Consider the following 24,939-nt stretch of genomic DNA (forward strand, 5'->3'; position numbering starts at 1 on the left):
GCCAAAGTATTGGAGATTCAGCTTCAACATCAGTGCTTCCAATGAACACCAAGGACTGATCTCCTTTAGGATGGACTGATTGGATCTCCTTGCAGTCCAAGGGACTCTCAAGAGTCTTCTCCAACACCACAGTTCAAAAGCATCAGTTCTTTGGCACTCAGCTTTCTTTATATTCCAACTCTCACATCCATACATGACCACTGGTAAAACCATAGCCTTGAGTAGACGGAACTTTATTGACAAAGTAATGTCTCTGCTTTTTAATATGCTGTCTAGGTTGGTCATAACTTTCCTTCCAGGGAGTAAGCATCTTTTAATTTCTGCAATCACCATCTGCAGTGATTTTGGAGCCCAGAAAAATAGTCAGCCACTGTTTCCACTGTTTCCCCATCTATTTGCCATAAAGTGATGGGAACGGATGCCATGATTAGTTTTTTGAATGCTGATTTGAGCCAACTTTTTCACTCTCCTCTTTCACTTTCATCAAGAGGCTCTTTAGTTCTTCTTCACTTTCTGCCATAAGGGTGGTGTCATCTGCATATCTGAGATTTTTGATATTTCTCCCAGCAATCTTGATTCTAGCTTGTGCTTCCTCCAGCCCAGCGTTTCTCATAATGTACTCTGCATATAAGTTAAATAAGCAGGGTGACAATATAGAGCCTTGACGTACTCCTTTTCCTATTTGGAACCAGTCTGTTGTTCCATGTCCAGTTCTAACTGTTGCTTCCTGACCTGCATACAGGTTTCACAAAAGGCAGGTCAGGTGGTCTGGTATTCCCATCTCTTTCAGAATGTTCCACAGTTTATTGTGATCCACAGAGTCAAAGGCTTTGGTATAGTCAATAAAGCAGAAATAGATGTTTTTCTGGAACGTGCTTGCTTTTTCGATTATCCAGCAGATGTTGGCAATTTGATCTCTAGTTCCTCTGCCTTTTCTAAAACCAGCTTGAACATCTGGAAGTTCACAGTTCATGTATTGCTGAAGCCTGGCTTGAAGAATTTTAAGCATTACTTTATTAGCGTGTGAGATGAGTGCAATTGTGTGGTAGTTTGAGTATTCTTTGGCATTGCCTTTCTTTGGGATTGGAATAAAAACTGACCTTTTCTAGTCCTGTGGCCACTGATGAGTTTTCCAAATTTGCTGGCGTATTGAGTGCAGCACTTTTACAGCATCGTCTTTCAGAATTTGAAATAGCTCAACTGGAATTCCATCACCTCCACTAGCTTTGTTCGTAGTGATGCTTCCTAAGGCCAACTTGATGTCACATTCCAGGATGTCTGGCTCTAGGTGAGTGATCACACCATCGTGGTTATCTGGGTCGTGAAGATCTTTTTTGTACAGTTCTTCTGTGTATTCTTGCCACCTCTTCTTAATATCTCCTGCTTCTGTTAGGTCCATACCATTTCTGTCCTTTCTTGAGCCCATCAGAAGTACTATTAGTTCCTTCTTCATATTTTTCTTTTTTCTTATAATTTTTTTGTTAAAGAAAGCAGGTAATTTGTTCTTTAACATTTGCCATAATTGAATCAAGAGGCTTGCTCTGATTCAAATTCTTTTTATTTTTATTTTTTTTTTTTTTTGGAGCGATTTGAGTTTTTGTTTGGTTTTTCTTGTTGTTGTTGCTATTTTGGATTTTCCTTGAGAGGGTGTTTCGAGTAGGGAGGGCAAACATACTTAATAAATTTTTCTATGTTCTTCCAACAGTAGATACGTAATGTGTGGCTGTCTTTTTTTTTTTTTTTTCTCTAATTATCTTCCAGAGAAGGACACTCTTAGAGTCTCTGAATGGCAGAGCCAAAGGCTTTTTAAATTACACAATTATCTTCTTATTTTCAAGGTGAAGGAACCTAGGGATGGAAAAGATGGAAAAGGAACCTAGGGATGGAAAAAGATATGCCCAAAGTCATATAACACATTACTGATGGAACCAGTTTAATGAAGTTATTCAGGTTTTGCTTTTATTTTTTTCATATTCATTGAGGTATAATTGACAAATAAAAGTTGTATAATTTTTTTGTATAACTTATATACCATAATGATATTTGGTATATGTATATTGTATGAAATAGTTGCCATAATCTAATTAGATGCCATGTTTGATCCCTGGCTTGTGAGGATCCCCTGGAGAAAGAAATGGCCAGTCAGTCCAGTTTTCTTGCCTGGGAAATTCCATGAACAGAAGAGCCTGACAGGCTATAATCCACGCAATCACAAAAGAGATGGACACGACTAAGTGACTAAATAACAACATAACCTCATATAGTTACCATTTTCTTTCTTCCCTTCTTTCCATCCTCCCTTCCTTCCTCCCTTCTTCTTTTTCTTTCTTTTTAGTAAGAACACTTATGATATACCCTGTTAGTAAATTTCAAGAGCAAAATACAATATTGTTAACTGCATTCATATTGATATATACTAGATCTCCAAACTTACTCATCTTATATACCTGAAACTTTGTACTTCTTGACCAACATCTCCCCATTTTTCCACCACACTCCTCAGTCCTTGGCAACCACCATTCCCCTCTCTGTGTCTGGCTTATTTCACTTAACATAATGTCTTCCATGTTGACCTATGTTGTTGCAAATGGCAGGATTTCCTTCTTTTTAAAGGTGTATTGATAAGCCATTATATGTATATCCTTATATGTTTGTCCATCTAAAATCACAGGCTATTTTGACTAATGCTGAAGTGAACATAGGAATACAGATATTCTCTTTGAGATTTTGATTGCGTTTCCTTGGGATATGTACCTAGAACTGGGATTGCTGGATAATAAGGTAGTAATTTTGATTAGGTGATTTAGATCAGAGGTTATAAATTAAAATGTCTACAGAAACAAATCTTATGACCTCCTATCTAAACCATCCAATCAAAATTATTTTTTCCTAAACTGGAGGCTTCTTAAGTGCTGTGATTAGTCACTCAGTCATGTCCAACTCTTTGCAACCCCATGGACTGTAGCCCACCAGGCACTTCTGTCCATGGGGATTCCCCAGACAGGGATATTGAAATGGGTTGCATGCCTTCCTCCAGGGGATCTTCCCAAACTGGAATCAAACCCAGGTCTCTTGCATTACAGTCAGATTTTTTACTGTTTGAGTCACCAGTGAAGCCCTTCTTATAACCTCCCTATAATACCTGTTTCTTTGTTTTAAATTTGATGTTCAAATATTTGTACCCATTTTTTCTAGTCTAAGTGAACTAGAGAATTTAAGATTTCTTTGCTCTCAATTCATGTTACCAACTCCTACCTAATTCACTACTCATGATGCCCTTATTTTTGGTTTCATTCATCTTATTAACCAAAAATTATGCCTCTTAATGATTTTCAAAATGTATAATAAAAGGAGAGATATCAAATGGAAAGAAATCTCCCCAGAGAATAGAATAACTTTCAGATCTCATAAGAAAACCAAGAAGGAAAAGAATGTCCTAAATGAAATACCAAGAACATACATCAGAGAAATATAAGGTAGCTTTAGCTTAAAGAGGATCCCATAGGGGCTGATTTCTTGACAGGAACTGGATACTAGATAAGGAGGCGTTGGGATGCAATGAGATGACTTTAAGACTTGGAGCCCAACAGATATGGGTTTGAATCCCTGTATTGCCATGTACTCACAAATTGACCTTGACTAAGTGCTTTTCCCTCTGTGAAACTAGGCTTCAGAGATAAAACACTCTGCCTTTTGAAGTTATGGAATTAGGTGAACTGCATATTCAACCAAAGTAACTTTCTTTTAAAACTCTAAGAAGGAGATAAGCATTCATACATGCTGGAGGCTGTTGTCTCACTAGTGTCCTTGATTTGTTACTAGTGGTTTAGCCATTCTGGATACCTTGGTGGCAGAATGGAGTTGCTTTTCTGTTTTAACATCTAAACTATACTGTCACTAAAGAATAAGGGTTAATTAATTGTGTAAGTATTTAAGGTTAAAAGGGATCCATCACCAGTCCAGCAATATCAAAGGCCAGTGAATAGTTATTGTTCATTATAATCTGAATGGTACCCAGCCTTGGGATTAACGTACTTCATTAGGATTTGTTTAAGGATTCATTCCCTGTCAATTACCTACTCAGTGACTAGAGCCTGCCTCTTGATGCCAGTGAGTCTTTCAAGGGCCTTGATCTGGACAGGATTTTCAATTTGGTTTTCAGTGAGCTGTTCCACTCCCTCATCCCCCAACTCACAACCAAAGTGACCAAAGGCCAAACAGCTTTTACTTGACTGGCTTAACTACTACATGAAAGAGCACTAGAGTCCCTCAGTTCTATTAAAATAATTAATTAGTATCTGCTCTGTGTGAGGCACACACATACTTGGAAGTTATTTACCAACTAGTAGGAAAGGCAGATAGGATACAGAAAATTGCAACATGCTCAACTTACCAATGGTGTCAATCAAGATGAGGACAGTGGGCTAAGAGAGCCCTGAAGAAGATGTCACCTAAAGTGAATCTCAAAGGATAAATAGACATTCTTTGGATACAGGAGGATGGAGATATTAGAAACAGAGGAAATAGCATGAAGCAAAGATATGGAGATCTGACATAGCATAATATAGTCAGAAAACCTTATCTAGGAAGTGTAGTATATGTGTCAACATTTTAGGATTCAGTAAACTAAAATGGACAGTTAGGGGTAAATTTAATTCAGATGACCATTATGACTATTTGGGGGCACAAATCCCTTAGAAGAAATGGAGTAGCCCTCATAGTCAACAAAAGAGTCCGAAATGCAGTACTTGAGTGCAGTCTCAAAAATGACAGAATGATCTTGGTACATTTCCAAGCAAACCATTCAACATCACAGTAATCCAAGTGTATGCCCCAACCACTAATGCTGAAGAAACTGAGGTTGAACAGGTCTATGAAGACCTACAAGACCTTCTAGAACTAACACCAAACAAGGATTTCCTTTTCAGCATAGGGGACTGGAATGCAAAAGGACGGAGTCAAGAGATACCTGGAGCAGCAGGCAAGTTTGGCCTTGGAGTACAAAATGAAGTAGGGCAAAAGCTAACAGAGTTTTGCCAAGAGAACGCACTGATCATAACAAATACCCTCTTCCAACAACACAAGAGACAACTCTACACATGGACATCACCAGATAATCAATACTGAAATCAGATTGATTATGTTCCTTGCAGCCAAAGATAGAGAAGCTCTGTATAGTCAACAAAAACAAGACCTGGGGCTGACTGTGGCTCAGATCATGAACTCCTTATTAAAAACTTCAGACTAAAATTGAAGAAAGTAGGGAAAACCACTAGGCTATTCAGGTATGACCTAAATAAAATCCCTTATGATAATACAGTGGAAGTGACAAATAGATTCAAGGGATTAGATCTGGTAGACAGAGTGCCTGAAGAAATGTGGATGGAGGTTTGTAACAATAAACAAGAGGTGGTGACCAAAACCATTCCAAAGAAAAATAAATGCAACAAGGCAAAATGTTGTCTGAGGAGGCCTTACAAATAGCTGAGGAAAGAAGACAAGCAAAAGGCAAAGGATAAAGGGAAAGATACACCCATCTGAATGCAGAGGTGCAGAAAATAGCAAGGAGGAAAAAGAAAGCCTTCTTAAATGATCAATGGAAGGAACTAGAGGAAAGCAATAAAATGGGAAAAACTAGCCATCTCTTCAAGAAAATTAGAGATATCAAGGGAACATTTCATGCAGAGATGGGCACAATAAAGGACAGAAACTGCAAGGACCTAACAGAAGCAGAAGTGGTTAAGAAGACATGACAAGAAAACACAGAATAGCTTTACAAAAAGAGGTCTTAATGATTTGGTTTACCACAATGGTGTGGTCACTCACCTAGAGCCAGACATCCTGGAGTGTGAAGTCAAGAGGACCTTAAGAAGCATTACTATGAACAAAGCTAGTGGAGGTGATGGAATTCCAGCTGAGCTATTCCAAATCCTAAAGGTGATGCTGTTAAAGTGCTTCACTTAATGTGCCAGCAAATTTGGAAAACTCAGCAGTGGCCACAGGCCTGGAAAAGGTCAGTTTTCTTTCCAATCCCAAAGAAGGGCAATGCCAAAGAATGTTCAAACAACCTCACAGTTACACTCCTTTCACATGCTAGGAAGGTAATGCTCAAAATCCTTCAAACTAGTCTTCAGCAGTACATGAACCAAGAACTTCCAGATGTACAAACTGGATTAAGAAAATGCAGAGGAACAGTGATCATATTGCCAACAGCTGTTGGATCATAGAAAAAGCAAGGAAATTCCAGAAAAACATCTGCTTCATTGACTACTTTGAAAGCATTTGACTGTATGGATCACATCAAATTGTTTAAAATTCTTAAAGAGATGGGTGTACTCTGGTATACACATCTTACCTGCCTCTTGAGAAATTTGTATGCAGGTCAAGACACACAAGTTAAAACTGAACATGGAACAATGGATTGGGTCATAATTGGAAAAGGAGTACATCAGGATGTATATTGCCATACTGCTTTTTTAACTTATATGCAGAGTATATCATATGAAATGCTGGGCTGAATGAATCATAAACTGGAATCAAGATTGCTGGGATTAATATAAACAACCTCACATACGCAGATGATACCACCCTTATGGCAGAAAATGAAGAGGAACTAAAGAGCTTCTAGATGAGGTTGAAAGAGGAGAGTGAAAAGGCTGGCTTAAAACTCAACATTCAAAAATTAATATCATGACACTTGGTCCCATCTCTTCATGGCAAATAGATGAGGAAAAAATGGAAACAGCAGTGGATTTTATTTTCTTGGTCTCCAAGATCACTTTGGATGGTGACTGCAGCCTTGAAATTAAGACAGTTGCTCCTTGGAAAAAAAGCTGTGACAAACCTAGACAGCATCTTAAAAAGCAGAGTCTGTATGTCCACACTATGGTTTTTCCATTAGTCATGTACAGATGTGACAGTTGTACCATAAAGAAGGGTGAGTACTAAAGAACTGATGCTTTCAAACTGTGGTGCTGAAGAAGACTCTTGAGAGTCTCTTGGATGGCAAGGATATCAAGCCAGTCAATCCTAAAGGAAATCAACCCTGAATATTCATTGAAAGGACTGATGCTGAAGCTGAAGCTCCAATACTTTGGCCACTTGAAGGGAAGAGCTTACTCATTAATAAAGACCTTGATTCTGGGAAAAATTGAGGGCAGGAGGAAAAGCAGGTGACAGAGAATGAGATGATTGGTTGGCATCACTGATTCAATTAACATAAATCTAAGCAAACTCCAGGAGATAGTGAAGGACAGAGAAGGACTACAGACTTACTGTAGTCCACTGTAGCCTACCATAGACTGTAGCCTACAGGCTTCTCCATCCATGGGATTTTACAGGCAAGAGTACTGGAGTGGGTTGCCATTTCCTTCCCCAGGGAATCTTCCCAACCCAGGGATCGAACCCAGGTCTCCCACATTGCAGGCAGATGCTTTACCCTCTGAGCCATCAGGGAAGCCCAGTTACTACAGTCCATGGGGTTGCAAAGAGTCAGATACCACTTAGAGACTGAACAATAACAACATATGGGTGTTATATGTCTGCATTTTTTAGATGGAGCCTCCTGGAGAGGTCATTATAATAGTAAATCCTTCTAATTAAATATTTCCAGGATACCTTTCTAATGCAGTTTAGCTCTATTTCACAACCCTCTGAGATGGATAATATTTTCACAGTAGGAAAGCTTAAGCCCAGAGAGGTTTGGTCACCAATACTCACTGTTGCACATCTAATGGGTGACAGTGTTGGGATTCAAATCCAGGTCAGCTTCAGAGCCCAGACTGTGCATTGAGATTGGAAGTAGGCGTCAAGTTACTGAAGAGTTTAATTGCTACTTTAAGGACAATTGGCAGTGTCCTATAAGTAATAGGAAGCCACTAAAGATAATTTAAGTAAAGAACGTAATTAAGGACCAGAAAATTTTGGATTACCGGCCCTTCAGTAATCAAGCTAACTGATTATGGCTTCAGTCAAATCTCTTTCATTCATTGGACCTCTATTTTCTCGTCTATAAAGTAAGAGCAATGCAAAAGTGCTGTTCTTAAGGATCTCTTTTGGTTCTTTGAGCTCTTTGCCTCTCTAGCTAGAGCTGAGGAAGAGACTAGATTCTTGACTGATAAGAGTGGTAGGCACTTTCTCTCTGTGCTTTTTCTTTATATATGTTTTATACATACTGTAACTCTTGCTCCAGAGTGCCATCTTGCTTCTCACCTGTCTTTCCAAACACTATAGCCATCTACTCCCCTTCTCATGACTACGAACTAAGTTAGCTATGTTTCACTTTGGCCCCTAATTATATACTATCTTGTATTCGTTGCTAGTTGCTTTCTTTGTAATCTTTTCTTACCATTTATATTTTGGAACTCTCCTTTTCTTCTGCTTTGTAGTTTGTCTTACCCCCTAAAGCATCTAACACAGTTTTAGTTACAAGAGAGTCTTGGAAAAAATCTTGTTAATCATTTTCTTTCTCTTCTGGCAGTGTGTGTGAACACAGCAAGGAGAATCTTATGACCCCCTCTAACATGGGGGTGATCTTTGGGCCCACTCTCATGAGAGCTCAGGAGGACACTGTGGCTGCAATGATGAACATCAAATTCCAGAATATTGTGGTGGAAATCCTAATTGAGCACTTTGTCAAGGTATGTATTTCCTGTCCTCACCATCATTCCTCCAAACATGTGACACTTTCCCCTAGCCAGTTTTTAAAGCTGTGTCTTCTCTCTGGCTCAAGTTACAATGGAAGGAAATTCTATATGATACAGTGACATTTACTAGCATTGCTGACCTTGTGAAATTCATTTATTCAACAAACATTGCTTGAGCACTCAACTATTTTGTTGTCAAGCTCCATGCAAGAATGTATAGAAGAAGAAAAGCATCACTGTTCTAAGGAATTGATAGTATAATATAGAGATGTAAACAAAGGAAAGTGATAGGTGTAAAAATGGTATATGTACAATCAATTAAACCATAGAGAAAGCAATATTTATGCTTATTTAAATCTCATCACATTCTGAAAGAATTTAAGGTGTTATATTTTTATGGTATGTAAAATATGAGGTAGTGTACATTATAATTAGGTCAAATCAAAAATGAAAAATAATGACACAGACAGAAAATAAACCCAAGGATGAAGCTAGACAAGAAATACTTATTGACAAATCATATACACTTGCTATGAATGACCCTACATTTGACTCTTAGCTTTCTAGCACCCAGTACCTTCTTAGCAGAGCACAATTCAATAAAAAAGTTTCTTTATGGGGAGGGGACTGGAGATACAGTCCAGGTGGTATGTACAGTTCAAATCCAAGCTCTTAGGATAGGATACATTAGGTAAGATACATAGATTAAGCTGCTAAGACACCACAACAGCTTTAAGACATTTATTTATTGGTTCTGTAATGGTTCAGCAAGTTGGTCCAGGCCTGATATGGTGATTTGACAAAGACTATAACCCAGGTTACTTCTTTGTTGTCCTGTCATCCCTAAGGTGCTGCTTCATCTACATGACCAAATATCTTCTACATTATATCAACTGGGAGGGTTAAAAGAAAGGAAGTGGAGGATATAGCTGTTTCCTTTAAGGCAATGACCTGGAAGTCTCACATATCACTTTCATTTACATACCATTTGTCAGAACTTAATCTCATGGTCACATCTAGCTATAAGAGAAGCAGGGAAATTTAGTTTTTATTTGGGGCAGCCATGTGTCCAGCTAAGACTTTAGTTTTTGTTTGTTGTTTTTTTTTTGTTTTGTTTTGTTTTTTTACTAAAAGAAATAGAGAATGGATTTTGGAGAACAATTGATATTCTCTGCCATATTATCTTTGTTACATTAAACAATGTAACTTCTCTGGTAGTCATTTTTTTTTTCAGCTGAAATGTGAAGGTGATAATAAACACATGCTGTGTGATAGTTGGGCTTCCCAGGTGGCTCAACAGTAAAGAATCTACCTACCAATGCAAAGCTGCAGGAGACTCTGGTTCAATCCCTTAGTCAGGAAGATCCCCTGGAGGAGGAAATGGCAACCCACTCCAGTATCCATGCCTGGGAAATATCATGACTGAAGAGACTAGTGGGCTACTGTTCATGGGGTAGCAAGAGTCAGACATGACTGAAGCAACTGAGCATGCATCCACATGTGATAGTTACATGCCCCAAACTTAGCTAGTGACAAACCTGGAATTTAAATCCAAGTACCTGGCTCAGAATTGAAGTATTTAATCACTATGCTGTGCTGCCTCACCAATCATTTTGGTACAGTTGTATTACAGGGTATATACAGGGCACTTTGGGTTTATCAAGGATGGGTACTTGCAGAGAAGTATAACCTATGTCAGTATTTAAAGTGGGAAAGAAAGGGAAATAGGGAAATGAAATTTCCAAGAGATGGTTCAGCATGAACTAAAGCCCAAGGGCCTAAAATCCCTAACCATTTTATATTATTGGATTATGAAATGGAAATAGGAGTGGCAGGAGATGTGATTGGAAGCAGACAGTGGCCATATCTTAAAAGGACTAGACTTTGACTCGTTAAGGAGTTTGGAATGTTTGAAATAGTTCTTGCAAGTGATAGCTTATAATGAAAGATGTTGGATTCTGATCTCCAAAGAAGATTTAGCTTTGGGACCAGGGACCAGGCTTGATCACTCAAAAGCTTTTGTGTAGCAGAGTTTTATTAAAGTGAAAATGGGAAAGAGAAAGTTTCTGACATAGACGTCAGAAGGAGGGCAAAGAGTACCCCCTTCATTAGTCTTAGCAAGGGAGCTACTTTTTAATTGGTTATTACAATAAATCAAAAGAATGTCTCAAGGTTGTGAAGATCTTACTAGACCCACTCCCACAACTTACATTTTAAGATGACAGGATTAGAACTAACAATAGAAATATCTAACCAGACCCACTCCCATAATATACATTTTAAGATAACAGGATTAGTCAGAAGGTTTTCAAGAAGGAAAAACTGTTCTCAAGCAGGATACATTATTGTTATATAATCTTTAGTACAGAGTTTAAGCTGAGTTGTTTTGTTATGTAATTATCAGCTCTGGGCTTAAAGAAAAAAAACATTTTATGTGACTAAGTAAAGTAGAAAAAAAAGTTTGTCCTTTCCTCCTCTTTGAGAATTCCAGACCCCTATCTCCTCCTTGAGAGCCCCAGACCCCTTTCTGCTCCTCGGGGACCCCGGACTTCTTATTAACTGGCCTAAGAATTGACTCTCTCACAAGCTTGGGAAAGCCTTGCTTCAAACTTCAGTAATATGATGAATAGACTTACATTTGGGATACTGTGTGGATGGGACTGTACTTCATACATATAAGAAATACAGAAGGAGAAAATTTTGGAGAGATGGAGAAAAAGCTCAATTTGGGCCATATTGGATTTGAGATTTCTGAAATATATCCAGAGATCAATATCTTAGGAGTAGTTGACTATGAATCCAAAGCAGGAATTGACAAACTTTTTAAAATTAATTTATATTTTTATTGTAGGATAATTACTTTATAGATATTTGTTGTTTTCTGTCAAACCAATAAAATTCCATTGGCAAAACTGGGAGCAGACCTGTGAGCTGTAATTTTCTAACTCATGGTGTAAAGTGCAAATATCATTTATTGGTTAACTGGATTGGTTCATTCATTCAGAAAATATGTATTGAGAACCCACATTTGCCAGGTATTGTTTTAGGCACTGGAGATACAGCCTTTATGTAAATTAGAAAAGCAGTGTCAATGTAAGTAAAATATATAGTATATTAAATGGTGATGAGCATTTAGATGAACAGTAAAGCAGAAAAGGGGCGTAGGAATGGTTGAGAGAAGTGATTTTCAAATTTTAAATACAGTGCCCAGGAAGACCTCATTGAGAAAATGACTTCTGAGAAGAGACCCACAAGAAATAAAGGAATAGTTCATTCAGGTATCAGTGGAGAAAGCATTCTAGGTTGAAGAAATGTTAAGTAGAAAATCTCTGAGGCAGAAATGTGCTTATCATGTTCATGGTACAAATAGGAGGCCAGATTGGCTAAAATGATGAATCAAAAGAAAAAACAGAAGAATATAGGTTCAGAGAGGAAATAGGGAGGGAGAGCTGAATAGATCCTATAGGGCCTTAGAAACCATTGGAAGGAATTTGACTTTGCTCTCTGAGTAAGATAAAATGAGGTTTTTGACTAGAGAAATGACATGATTTGACTTAATAGGAATATTCTGGATGCTTTGTGGATAACAGCTGTAGGGGAACAAGGGTAGAAGCAAGGAGACTGATTAGGAACCTGTTTCAATAATGGAATCAAGAAGTGGTTTGTACCTCATATGATGGTGGTACAAACAGTGGACATGGTGAGAAGTGGTTAGATTCTGAATAATTTCGAAGGCAGAGCTGTCAGGACTTGCTGACAAATCATATATGGAATGTAGGAGACAGAGAGGAGTCATTGATAACTTCAAGGTTTTATATTTTAGGAACTGGAAGGATGAAGTTGCCATTTTACTATGATGGATAGGCTGAGAAAGGAGAAGAATTGGGAAAAAAAAAAGAGCAAGAGTTCAGTTTGGGACAAGTTATGATAGGGCTGTGAGACCTCTGAGGTCAGATAGGAGAACAAGATTAGGGACATACAGTTGGCCTTTTATAGCATAGAGGCAGTGGTTAAAACCATGCAAGCGAATAGTCTTGCCTAGGGAATACTTGAAGCAGGAGAATAAATGTTAGACCAAAGATTGAAACCTAGGGAGTGCCAATGTCTTAAGGGCCATTAGAAGAGACAACAAAATAAATTTTTAAGAAAAGAATGTTCAGTTACAGGAGAATGAAGGGCTAGGGAGTCATAGACTCCTGGAAAGGAGATCGTTTTTGGAAGGAAAGAGTGGACAGTGGCTTCCATTTCCCAAGACATGTCATGTAAGACAGGTACTGAAAAGTATCTACTGTTTTAAGTGTTTTTAAAAAATTTAAATATAAGCAATACATGGTAAAACTTTCCAACCATGAAGAAACTGTAAAATAAAAGACAGTTCCACCCTTTACCTATTCTCAACTCCTAGTTCCATTTGTCATTTCAATAATTTCTTCTTTGTCATTCTGTCAAAGAAAAACAGTGCATATACACACACACAAATGCATTAATATGCATATTTTATTCCTCTACTTGAAAAGGTTAAAAACACTAGACACTATATATAAAACCAACACAAAACAGAAACAGACTCATAGACTTAGAGAACAAATTTATGGTTAATTGGGTAGTAAAGGGCAGGGATAAACTGGGAGTTTAAGACTGACAAGTACACACTGCTATATTTAAAACAGATAACAATAAAGACCTGCTGTATAGCACAGGGGACATTGCTCAATATTCTGTAATCTAAATGGGAAAAGTATTTTAAAAATAATAGATACATGAGTATGTATAACTGAACCACCTGAAACTAACACACTTAATCAAGTATGCTCCAATATAAAATAAAAAAATAAAAAATAAAAAAAATAAAAACTCTGAAATTTGAAGGGAATAAGTCACACCAGACCAACTATGGATCTTGGGACCTGAGGAATGATGGGGCCACAAGTCATCAGAGATTTGTTTTTGCCTCGTGTTTCCCAGATTGAGTAGTGTAAAAGCTGACAACCTAAGAACATCAATGGGTACAGTCGAAATGGTCCCAGAAAAAGCCCGTTCTCACTATCCAAGGGAACTGGAGAAAAACAGCCTAACAACAAAGAAAAAACTTTTTGATAATAACCCCTTCACACCAAAATGCCACCAAAAACTTGAGGCCTCAACCCTAATCTCAGCAAAGGCTGAGTGGAAAGCCAGTCTGTAACAAGGCACCTCAACCAACCTCTTCCTGCTCCATGTGATTATCTCAAGGAGGCCCAGTTGGGAACCAGACTTCATCCTCACCTGGTGGAAATGAGACACCCTCCCCCACTGTCTATGGTGTCAGAGGAGGCCTGCTAGAAATACACGACATTATCACTCAGTGGTAATAAGTCTACCACACTGTGGTGTCAAAGGAGAGGAGGCCATGTGGGGAAAAGTAATGGACGCCCTTCTTTTCCAGCCAGAGTGGTATCAACAGGGCCTAGTTGTTATTGTTCAGTCACTTAAGTCATGTCTGACTCAGCGCAACTCCATAGACTGCAGCATGCCAGGCTTCCCTGTCCTTCACTATCTAAGAGAGTATACTCAAAACTCAGGTCCATTGAGTCAGTGATGCCATCCAACCATCTCATTCTCTGTCACTCCTTTCTCTTCCTGCCCTTAATCTTTCCCAGCATCAGGGTCTTTTCCAATGAGTTGGCTCTTTGAATCAGGTGGCCAAAGTATTGGAGCTTTAGCATCAGTCCTTCCAATGAATATTCAGGACTGATTTCCTTTAGGATTGATTGGTTTGATCTCCTTGCTGTCCAAGAGACTCTCAAGAGTCTTCTCCAGCACCACAGTTCAAAAACATCAGTTATTCAGCACTCAGCCTTCTTTATGGTTCAATTCTCACATCCATGCATGACTGCTGGAAAAACCATAGCTTTGACTGTATTGACCTTTGTCGGCAAAGGGATGTCTTTGCTTTTTAATATGCTATCTAAGTTTGTCATAGCTTTTCTTCCAAGGAGCGAGCATCCTTTAATTTCATGGCTGCATTCACCATCCACAGTGATTTTGAAGCCCAAGAAAATAAAATTCACCACTGTTTACATTTTTTCCCCATCTATTTGCCATGAATTGATGGGACCAGATGCCATGATCTTAGTTTTTTGAATGTGGAGTTTTTTGTGTGTGTTTTTTATTTATTCATTTGTTTTAATTGGAGGCTGATTATTTTACAATATTATAGTGGTTTCTGCCATACATTCATGTGAATCAGCCATGGGTGTACATGTGTTCCCCATCCTGAAACCCACTCCCACCTCCCTCCCCATCCCATCCCTCAGGGTCACCCCAATGCACCAGCCCTGAGCACCATGTCTCATGCATCAAACCTGGACTGGCGGTCTGTTTCACATATGATAATATACATGTTTCAATGCTATTCTCTCAAATCATCCCACCCTCTCCTTCTCTCACACAGTCCAAAAGCCTGTTCTTTACATCTGTGTCTCTTTTGCTGTCTCGCATATAGGGTCATAGTTACCATCTTTCTAAATTCCATATATATGTGTTAATATACTGTATTGGTGTTTTTCTTTCTGATGTACTTCACTCTGTATAATAGCCAGCCTTTTCACTCTCCTCTTTCACCTTCCTCAAGCGGCTCTATAGTTCCTCTTCACTTTCTGCCATTAGGGTGCTGTCATCTGCATATCAGAGGTTGTTGATATTTCTCCTGGCAATCTTAATTCCAGATTACGATTCATCCAGTCTAACATTTTGCATGATGTACTCTGCATATAATTTAAATAAGCCAGGGGACAATATACAGCCTTGACATAGTCCTTTCCCAATTTGAAACAGTCCATTGTTCCATGTCCAGTTCTAACTTGCTTCCTTACCTGCATACAGGTTTCTCAAGAGACAGGTAAGGTGGTCTGGCACTCCCATTTCTTTAAGAATTTTCCACAATTGTGATCCACAGTCAAAGGCTTTCATATAGTAGTCAATGAAGCAGAAGTAGATGCTTTTCTGGAATGCTCTTGCTTTTTCTGTTATCCAACGGAAGTTGGCAATTTGATCTCTGGTTCCTCTGCCTTTTCTAAATCCACCTTGTACATCTGGAATTTCTTGTTTCACATACTGTTGAGGCCTAGCTTGAAGGATTTTGAGCATTACCTTGCTAGCATATGAAATGAGAGTAATTGTATGATTGTTTGAACATTCTTTGACATTGCCTTCCTTTAGGATTGAAATGAAAACTGACCTTTTTAAGTCCTGTTGGCCATTGTTGAGTTTTCCAAATTTTCTGGTATATTGAGCAAAGCACTTTAACAGCATCATCTTTTAGAATTTGAAATAACTCAAGTGGAATTCTATCACCGCCACTAGCTTTGTTCATGGTAATTCTTCCTAAGGCCCACTTGTCTTCACATTGTAGAACAGGGCATAGTGAGGAGCCTCACCTCCTACTTTTGCCTATCAGTAACAAGAATTCTTACCTTCCCATAGGGATATAGAGAGAAAGTTGAAAATCTGGATTTCCAAGCATCCTGGTAATAATAAGATAGTGCTTCTCCCGTCAGAGACACTGCCAGAGGAGGCCTGCTCTAACAGAAAGTATAAGTAAAAACAAGATTCTCATAATTCTCAAAATATAGACTTCAGTTGAAAATTATTTTCCATACCAAGAACCAGGAAGATCTCAACATGAATGAGAAAAGACCTCCAATAGCAACACAGGTGACAAATGATATAGTTGTTAATTATCTGATAAGAATTTTAAAGCACCCAGCATAAATATGCTTTAATGAGCAATTGGGAATACATTTGAAACAAATTGAAGGCTTGCTCCTTGGAAGGAAAGGTGTTAATAGGTGAATGATGTTAGATGCCTGATATCTGAAGATTTACCTTCCGGACCAGGGACCAGGCTTACTCATTCAGAGCTTTTGTGTGGCAGAAGTTTTATTACAGGGAAAAAGGGCAGAGAAAGTTTCTGACATAGACATCAGAAGGGGGACGGAGAGTGCCCCACTTCCTAGTCTTATCAAGGCCTTATATATTTTTACCAGACTCACTCCCACAACATACATCTTAAATTAACAAGATTAGAACTAACAGCAGAAAGGCTTTACCAGACCCACTCCCACAATATAAATCTTAAAATAACAAGATTAGTCAGAATGTTCTTGTTAGGAGAAATATGTCCTTGAGCATACATTGTTATATAATCATTAGCACAGAGCTTGAGGAAAATATACTCTTGAGCAAGATGAGTTGTTTTGTTGTGCAATCATTTGCTCTAGGCTTAAAGAAAGTTAGTCTTAAAGATTGTTGTCATAACAGCTCATACTTTAAGAAAACAATTATGGAACTTCACTTATGGACTAAGTGAAGCAATGTAGAAAAAATGCTTATTCCCTTCTCCTCCTTAAGATCCCTGGACCCCTCCCTCCTTGAGGACTCTATATCAACCGACCTAAGAATTAGCTCTCTCAGTAAGACCTCAGTTCAGTTCAGTTCAGTCTCTCAGTCATGTCGGACTCTTTGCGACCCCATGAATCGCAGCACGCCAGGCCTCCCTGTCCATCACCAACTCCCGGAGTTTACTCATACTCATGTCTATCGAGGCGGTGATGCCATCCAGCCATTTCATCCTCTGTCGTCCCCTTCTCCTCCTGCCCCCAATCCCTCCCAGCATCAGGGTCTTTTCCAATCAGTCAACTGTTCGCGTGAGGTGCCCAAAGTATTGGAGTTTCAGCTTCAGCATCAGTCCTTCCAATGAACACCCAGGACTTATCTCCTTCAGGATGGACTGGTCGGATCTCCTTGCAGTCCAAGGGACTCTCAAGAGTCTTCTCCAATACCACACTTCAAAAGCATCAATTTTTCAGTGCTCAGCTTTCTTCACAGTCCAAACCTCACATCCTTACATGACTACTGGAAAAACCATAGCCTTAACTGGACTGACCTTTGTTGGCAAAGTAATCTCTCTGCTTTTTAATATGCTATCTAGTTTGGTCATAACTTTCCTTCCAAGAAGTAAGAGTCATTAAATTTCATGGCTGCAGTGATTTTGGAGCCCAAAAACATAAAGTCTGACACTGTTTCCACTGTCTCCTCATCTATTTCCCACGAAGTGATGGGACCAGATGCCATGATCTTAGTTTTCTGAATGTTGAGCTTTAAGCCAACTTTTTCACTCTCCTCTTTCACTTTCATCAAGAGGCTTTTCAGTTCCTCTTCACTCTCTGCCATAAGGGTGGTGTCATCTGCATATCTGAGGTTATTGATATTTCTCCCGGCAATCTTGATTCCAGCTTGTGCTTCTTCCAGCCCAGCGTTTCTCATGATATACACTGCATATAAATTAAATAAGGAGGGTGACAATATACAGCCTTGATGTACTCCTTTTCCTATTTGGAACCAGTCTGTTGTTCCTTGTCCAGTTCTAACTGTTGCTTCCTGACCTGCATATAGGTTTCTCAAGAGGCAGGTTAGGTGGTCTGGTATTCCCATCTCTTTCAGAATTTTCCACACTTTGTCATGATACACACAGTCAAAGGCTTTGGCATGGTCAGTAAAGCAGAAATAGGTGTTTTTCTGGAACTCTCTTGCTTTTTTGATGATCCAGCGAATGTTGACATTTTAATTTCTGGTTCCTCTGCCTTTTGTAAAACTTGCTTGAACATCTGGAAGTTCATGGTTCACTTATTGCTGAAGCCTGGCTTGGAGAATTTTGAGCATTACTTTACTAGCGTGTGAGATGAGGGCAATTGTGCGGTAGTTTGAGCATTCTTTGGCATTGCCTTTCTTTGGGGTTGGAATGAAAACTGACCTTTTCCAGTCCTGTGGCCACTGCTGAGTTTTCCAAATTTGCTGGCATATTGTGTGCAGTACTTTCATGGCATCATCTTTCAGGATTTGAAATAGCTCAACTGGAATTCCATCACCTCCACTAGCTTTGTTTGTAGTGATGCTTTCTAAGGCCCACTTGACTTCACATTCCAGGATGTCTAGCTCTAGGTGAGTGATCACACCATCTTGATTTTCTGGGTCGTGAAGATCTTCTTGTACAGTTCTTCTGTGTATTCTTGTCACCTCTTCTTAATACCTTCTGCTTCTTTTAGGTCCATACCATTTCTGTCCTTTTTCAAACCCATCTTTGCATGAAATGTTCCCTTGGTATCTCTAATTTTCTTAAAGAGATCTCTAGTCTTTCCCATTCTGTTGTTTTCCTCTTGCATTGATCGCTAAGGAAGGCTTTCTTATATCTCCTTGCTATTTTTTGGAACTCTGCATTCAAATCAGAATACGTTTCCTTTTCTCCTTTGCTTTTCAGTTCTCTTCTTTTCACAGCTATTTGTAAGGCCTCCTCAGAAAACCATTTTGCCGTTTTGCATTTCTTTTCCATGGGGATGGTCTTGATCCCTGTCTCCTGTACAAGGTCATGAACCTGCGTCCATAGTTCACTAGGGAAATGCAAATTAAGGCATGTCCCTTAAACAGTTAAAACATAGTGATAATACCAAATGCTGACCAGGATATGCAGAAACTGGAGTTCTCCTATACTTCTGGTGAGAACATAAATTGATCCTGGAAAAGTTCATAAGTTTCTTTGGAAAAAATATGTACTTACTGTATGACCCATTATTTTATACTCCATGGCATTTAATTCAATGGAACGAGAACATGTTCACACATAACTTCTACAGATGTGTACATAGCATTTTTACTTGTAATAGACAAAAACTGGATACAACCCAGATCGCCCTTCAATGGATAAATGATTAACAAATTACAGTAATTCATATTGTAGAATACTCTTCAGTAGTAAAAAAAAAATAGTGAATTATTGATGCACACAACAGCTTTGATGGAACTCAAGAGTAATTTACTGAGTGAAAAAGCCTATCTCAAAGAGTCACATAGTACACAATTCCACTCAGTACTCTCAAAATGAAAGAAAAAAAAAACTTCTAGAGATGGAAAACTGATTAGTGGTTGCCAGTGTTTAGATGATGGTAGAGGGGGAGGGTGGTGGGTGTGACTATAAGGGGGTAGCATGCGAGAGATACTTGAGATAATGGAATGGTGTCTTGAATGTGACGGTGGTTACATGAATCTACATGTGTGATAATATGGCAGAGCACTATTTATACACATTGTGCTAATGTTATTTTCCTAGTTTAGACATTATACTATTGTTATGTAAGATGTCCTCTGGGGGAAACTGTGTGAGCAAAATGTGCAACCTCTCTGTACTATCTTTGCAACTTCCTGTGAATCTATTTTATTTCAAAATAAAAATTTAGAAAGTGTAAACAAACTCAAATTTATATTTATTAACATGTGGGAATGACTTTTTGATATATTGAGTTTAATAAAGTATATTATAAAAATTTTAAATGAAAACTGCATATGGAATGCTTTCTATTATATACTCTCAAATTAAAATAGCAGAGTACAGAAATGTACCTATAATATGATACCCTTATGTAAGGAAGGAAGGGATATAAGAAAATATAAATGGGTTTGTTTTTGTGAAAGAGATTTACAGGACAGGTAAACCAGAACCTAATGAACTGGTTACCTATAGGTGTTCAGCTGGAGAAGGAAATGGCAACCCCCTCCAATGTTCTTGCCTGGAGAATCCCATGGATGGAGGGGCCTGGTGAGCTGCAATCTATGGGGTTGCAAAGAGTCGGACATGACTAAGCAACTCACACACACAGGGGTTCAGGAGGTATGGGGTGGTAATGATGGGATAATGACAATAGTACAGCAGGAATGAGAGAGGAACAACTCTTTGAATATACATTTTTTTTTTTTTTTTTTGCATCAGTCAGCTCAGTTGCTCAGTCGTGTCTGACTCTTTGCAACCCCATGGACTGCAGCACGCCAGGCTTCCCTATCCATCACCAACTCCTGGAGCTTACTCAAACTCATGTCCATAGAGTCAGTGATGCCATCCAACAATCTCATCTTCTGTTGTCCCCTTCTCCTCCCGCCTTCAATCTTTCCCAGCATCAGGGTCTTTTCTAATGAGTCAGTTCTTCACATCAGGCGGCCAAAGTATTGGAGTTTCAGCCTCAGCATCAGTCCTTCCAATGAATATTCAGGACTGATTTCCTTTAGGATGGACTGGTTGGATCTCCTTGCAGTCCCAGGGACTCTCAAGAGTCCACAATTCAAAAGCATCTGTTCTTTGGTGCTCAGCTTTCTTTATAGTCCAACTCTCACATCCATACATGACTACTGGAAAAACCATAGCTTTAACTAGAAGGACCTTTGTTGGCAAAGTAATGTCTCTGCTTTTTAATATGCTGTCTAGGTTGGTCATAACTTTTCTTCCAAGGAGCAAGTGTCTTTTAATTTCATGACTACACTTACCATCTGCAGTGATTTCGGAGCCCTCAAAAATAAAGTCTGACACTGTTTCCACTGTCTCCCCATCTATTTCCCATGAGGTGATGGGACCAGATGCCATGATCTTAGTTTTCTGAATGTTGAGCTTTAAGCCAACTTTTTCACTCTGCTCTTTCACTTTCATAAAGAGGCTTTTCAGTTTCTCTTCGCTCTCTGTCATAAGGGTGGTGTCATCTGTATATCTGAGGTTATTGATATTTCTCCCGGCAATCTTGATTCCAGCTTGTGCTTCTTCCAGCCCAGTGTTTCTCATACTGTACTCTGAATATAAGTTAAATAAGCAGGGTGACAATATACAGCCTTGAGGTACTCCTTTTCCTATTTGGAACCAGTCTGTTGTTCCATGTCCAGTTCTAACTGTTGCTTCTTGACCCAAATTTCTCTGGAGACAGGTCAGGTGGTCTGGTATTCCCATCTCTTTAAGAACGTTCCACAGTTTGTTGTGATCAACACAGTTAAAGGCTTTGGTGTAATCAATAAGCAAAAGTAGATAGTTTTCTTGAACTCTCTTGCTTTTTTGATGATCCAATGGATGTTAGAATTTTTTTTTTTGCATAGGTCTAACTTATATAATCATAGTATTGTTTCATGTACTCAAACTAAATAAATAAAAAAATCAACCTGACAGTTGGAAGAACCCAAAATGAAGCACAAAGAGTAACAAATCAACCTAATTATATTACAGATGAGGACCATAGCTATACAGAAAAGGATGGGAAGAACTAGACAAATTAATTTTGGAAAGCAGTATTTCTACTGTATATTTTAGGACTAAGGATAAAAAAGAACTTTATACAAACACAACCCTGATTGGTAAATATATCACTCACAGGGATATGAGCTAGTAAGTCTGAAACTTATATACTTACATTGTGGGTTTAAATAAATAAGTAAATATATTATGAATAATGAAAACTAGATTTCTTGCTATTGAAAAATAACATTTCAAATGAGCAAAGAAGAAATGCTAAAATTATCACTGTAGTATTGAATTGGATTCGAAGCAGTCTATGTTTTTAAAACTCATGTTTTACAAATGTACAGGTACAAAAGTAAATATAGGTAAGTATTTGTGTGTTCATAGAATACCTAGAAATAATGCCAGTCAAGTAACAATGAACTCACTTAGAACACAGGCCTTGCTTTCTAAATAACGTTCTCCTATAAAATAACCTGTGCTTCTTGTAGAAATAGCAAATTCCAGGGATGGGACAGGGAAAACTATGAGACTGGAATATCTTATGTGCCAAAAAGTAAGGGAGTACTAAAAAATATTACAGAAATATGATAAAAGAACATGGGAGCCAACATGGAACTGATCCCAGTGGTCAAATTGGGAATACTTGAGCAACAAGACAAATAAGGATATTCCTGGACTATAGCCCATAGAATAAAATAAGTATCTATGATACTACACTGATATAAGCTAACAAATGCACACACACACAGTGGAGAAAGAATAGCTTGCTCTTACAATAAACTATCATTTCATTTAAAACAAGACATGAGCAAAGTGGAAAATTACTACAATATATGCAACAGTCATTTGTGGGTGTGCATCATCAACAAAGACTAAAACTAGCGGGTGAAAATGTGGCAAGAATCAGGATAGCCTCAAATATCTCACTTCAAGATATCTATTAATGATAAAGGGAAAAATAATGTCTTTGCAGTAGATAATATCTTTACTGGCATCACCAGTAATAATATATAGGAACATCTTATAATATTAGTATGATTCACTGAGAGGGGTTCAGCATCACTTCTTCCCCAAAATGTTTAACCTAAATATATTCATGAGAAGACATCAGAAAAACCCAAGTTGAGTGAATCCTATAAAATAACTGACAAGTTGTATGTATCTTGCCATGTAATTTAACATTTTTATAGGTTTGGCGGTACTAAGATGTGGACATCTTTAGGGTCATTATTCTTTCTGGCCTCAAAAGATTTACATCAATCTTATTTCAACTTCCCCCAAATTCTTAACTGACTATAGCATCAATTCAAGTCCAAAATTTCACCTAATTATCATCTGCTCAAAAGTCCCAAATCTCATCATCTGAATCATCCAAGCTGGGTACAACAAGTCTCTTGCTATGATTCGTTGTAGGGTAAAATTCCTTACTCTCTATTCACCTGTGAATCTAAAAAACAACCGATTTGCTCCCAAAATACAGTAATAGGATAGGTTCAGTTCAGTTCAGTCGCTCAGTCATGTCCAACTCTTTGCAACCCCATGAATTGCAGCACACCAGGCCTCCCTGTCCATCACCAACTCCTGGAGTTTACCCAAACTCATGTCCATCAAATCAGTGATGCCATCCAGCCATCTCATCCTCTGTCATCCCTTTCTCCCCCTGCCCCCAATTCCTCCCAGCATCAGGGTCTTTTCCAATGAGTCAACTCTTTGCATGAGGTGGCCAAAGTATTGGAATTTCAGCTTCAGCATCAGTCCTTCCAGTGAACACCCAGGACTGATCTTCTTTAGGATTGTATAGGATAACAAACACAAAAATAAACTCAAAATGGATTAAAGATCTAAATGTAAGACCAGAAACTATAAAACTCTTAGAGGAGAACATAGGCAAAACACTCTCCAATATAAATCACAGCAGGATCCTCTATGACCCACCTCCCAGAATATTGGAAATAAAAGCAAAAATAAACAAATGGGACCTAATGAATCTTAAAAAACTTTTGCACAACAAAGGAAACCATACGCAAGGTGAAAAGACAGCCTTCAGAATGGGAGAAAATAATAGCAAACGAAGCAACAGACAAAGAAATAATCTCAGAAATATACAAGAAACTCCTGCAGCTCTATTCCAGAAAAATAAATGACCCAATCAAAAAATGGGCCAAGAACTAAACAGACATTTCTCCAAAGAAGATATACAGATGGCTAACAAACACATGAAAATATGCTCAACATCACTCATTATCAGAGAAATGCAAATCAAAGCCTCAATGAGGTACCATTACATACCAGTCAGGATGGCCGCTATCCAAAAGTCTACAAGCAATAAATGCTGGAGAGGGTGTGGAGAAAAGGGAACCCTCTTACACTGTTGGTGGGAATGCAAACTAGTACAGCCACTGTGGAGAACAGTGTGGAGATTCCTTAAAAACCTGGAAACAGAACTGCCATATGACCCAGAAACCCCACTCCTGGGCATACACACTGAGGAAACCAGATCTGAAAGAGACACATGCACCCCAGTGTTCATCACAGCACTGTTTTTAATTGCCAGGACATGGAAGCAACCTAGATGCCCATCAGCAGACGAATGGATAAGGAAGCTATGATATATATACACAGTGGAATATTACTCAGCCATTAAAAAGAATACATTTGAATCAGTTCTAATGAGGTGGATGGAACTGGAGCCCATTATACAGAGTGAAGTACACCAGAAAGATAAACACCAATACAGTATACTAATGCATATATGTGGAATTTTAAAATATGTTAATGATAATCCTATATGCAACAGAAAAAGAGAGACAGATGTACAGAACAGACTTTTGGACTCTGTGGGAGAAGGCAAGAGTGGGATGTTCTGAGAGAATAGCGTTGAAACAAGTATACTATCAAGGGTGAAACAGATCACCAGCCTAGGTTGGATGCATGAGACATGTGCTCAGGGCTGGTGCACTGGGAAGACCCAGAGCGATGGGATGGGGAGAGAGGCGGGAGGGGGGATCGGGATGGGGAACACATATAAATCCATGGCTGATTCATGTCAGTGCATGGCAAAAACCACTACAATATTGTAAAGTAATTAGCCTCCAACTAATAAAAATAAATGAAAAAAAAAAGATATTCCCATTCCAAAAGGGAGAAAATGAAAGGGGGAAAAAAAAATGAGTCCCCAATATCAAGTAATCTTGAAGTCTAGTGGGCAAA

General features: G+C 38.6%; 1 protein-coding gene across 7 annotated transcripts in view; it reads left to right on the forward strand.

Moving 5' to 3' along the window:
• Positions 1–24,939, forward strand: part of OPHN1 (oligophrenin 1) — a 750,938-nt gene that overhangs the window by 518,754 nt on the left and 207,245 nt on the right. For all 7 annotated transcript variants that reach the window (XM_061136930.1, XM_061136931.1, XM_061136928.1 and 4 more), the window contains one exon: positions 8,480–8,639. In XM_061136930.1, coding sequence (XP_060992913.1) covers positions 8,480–8,639 — 160 coding nt within the window. The remainder of the gene's footprint in view (positions 1–8,479; positions 8,640–24,939) is intronic.

This window comes from Dama dama, chromosome X (genome assembly GCF_033118175.1).
Source record: "Dama dama isolate Ldn47 chromosome X, ASM3311817v1, whole genome shotgun sequence".
Classification (NCBI taxonomy): Eukaryota; Metazoa; Chordata; class Mammalia; order Artiodactyla; family Cervidae; genus Dama; species Dama dama.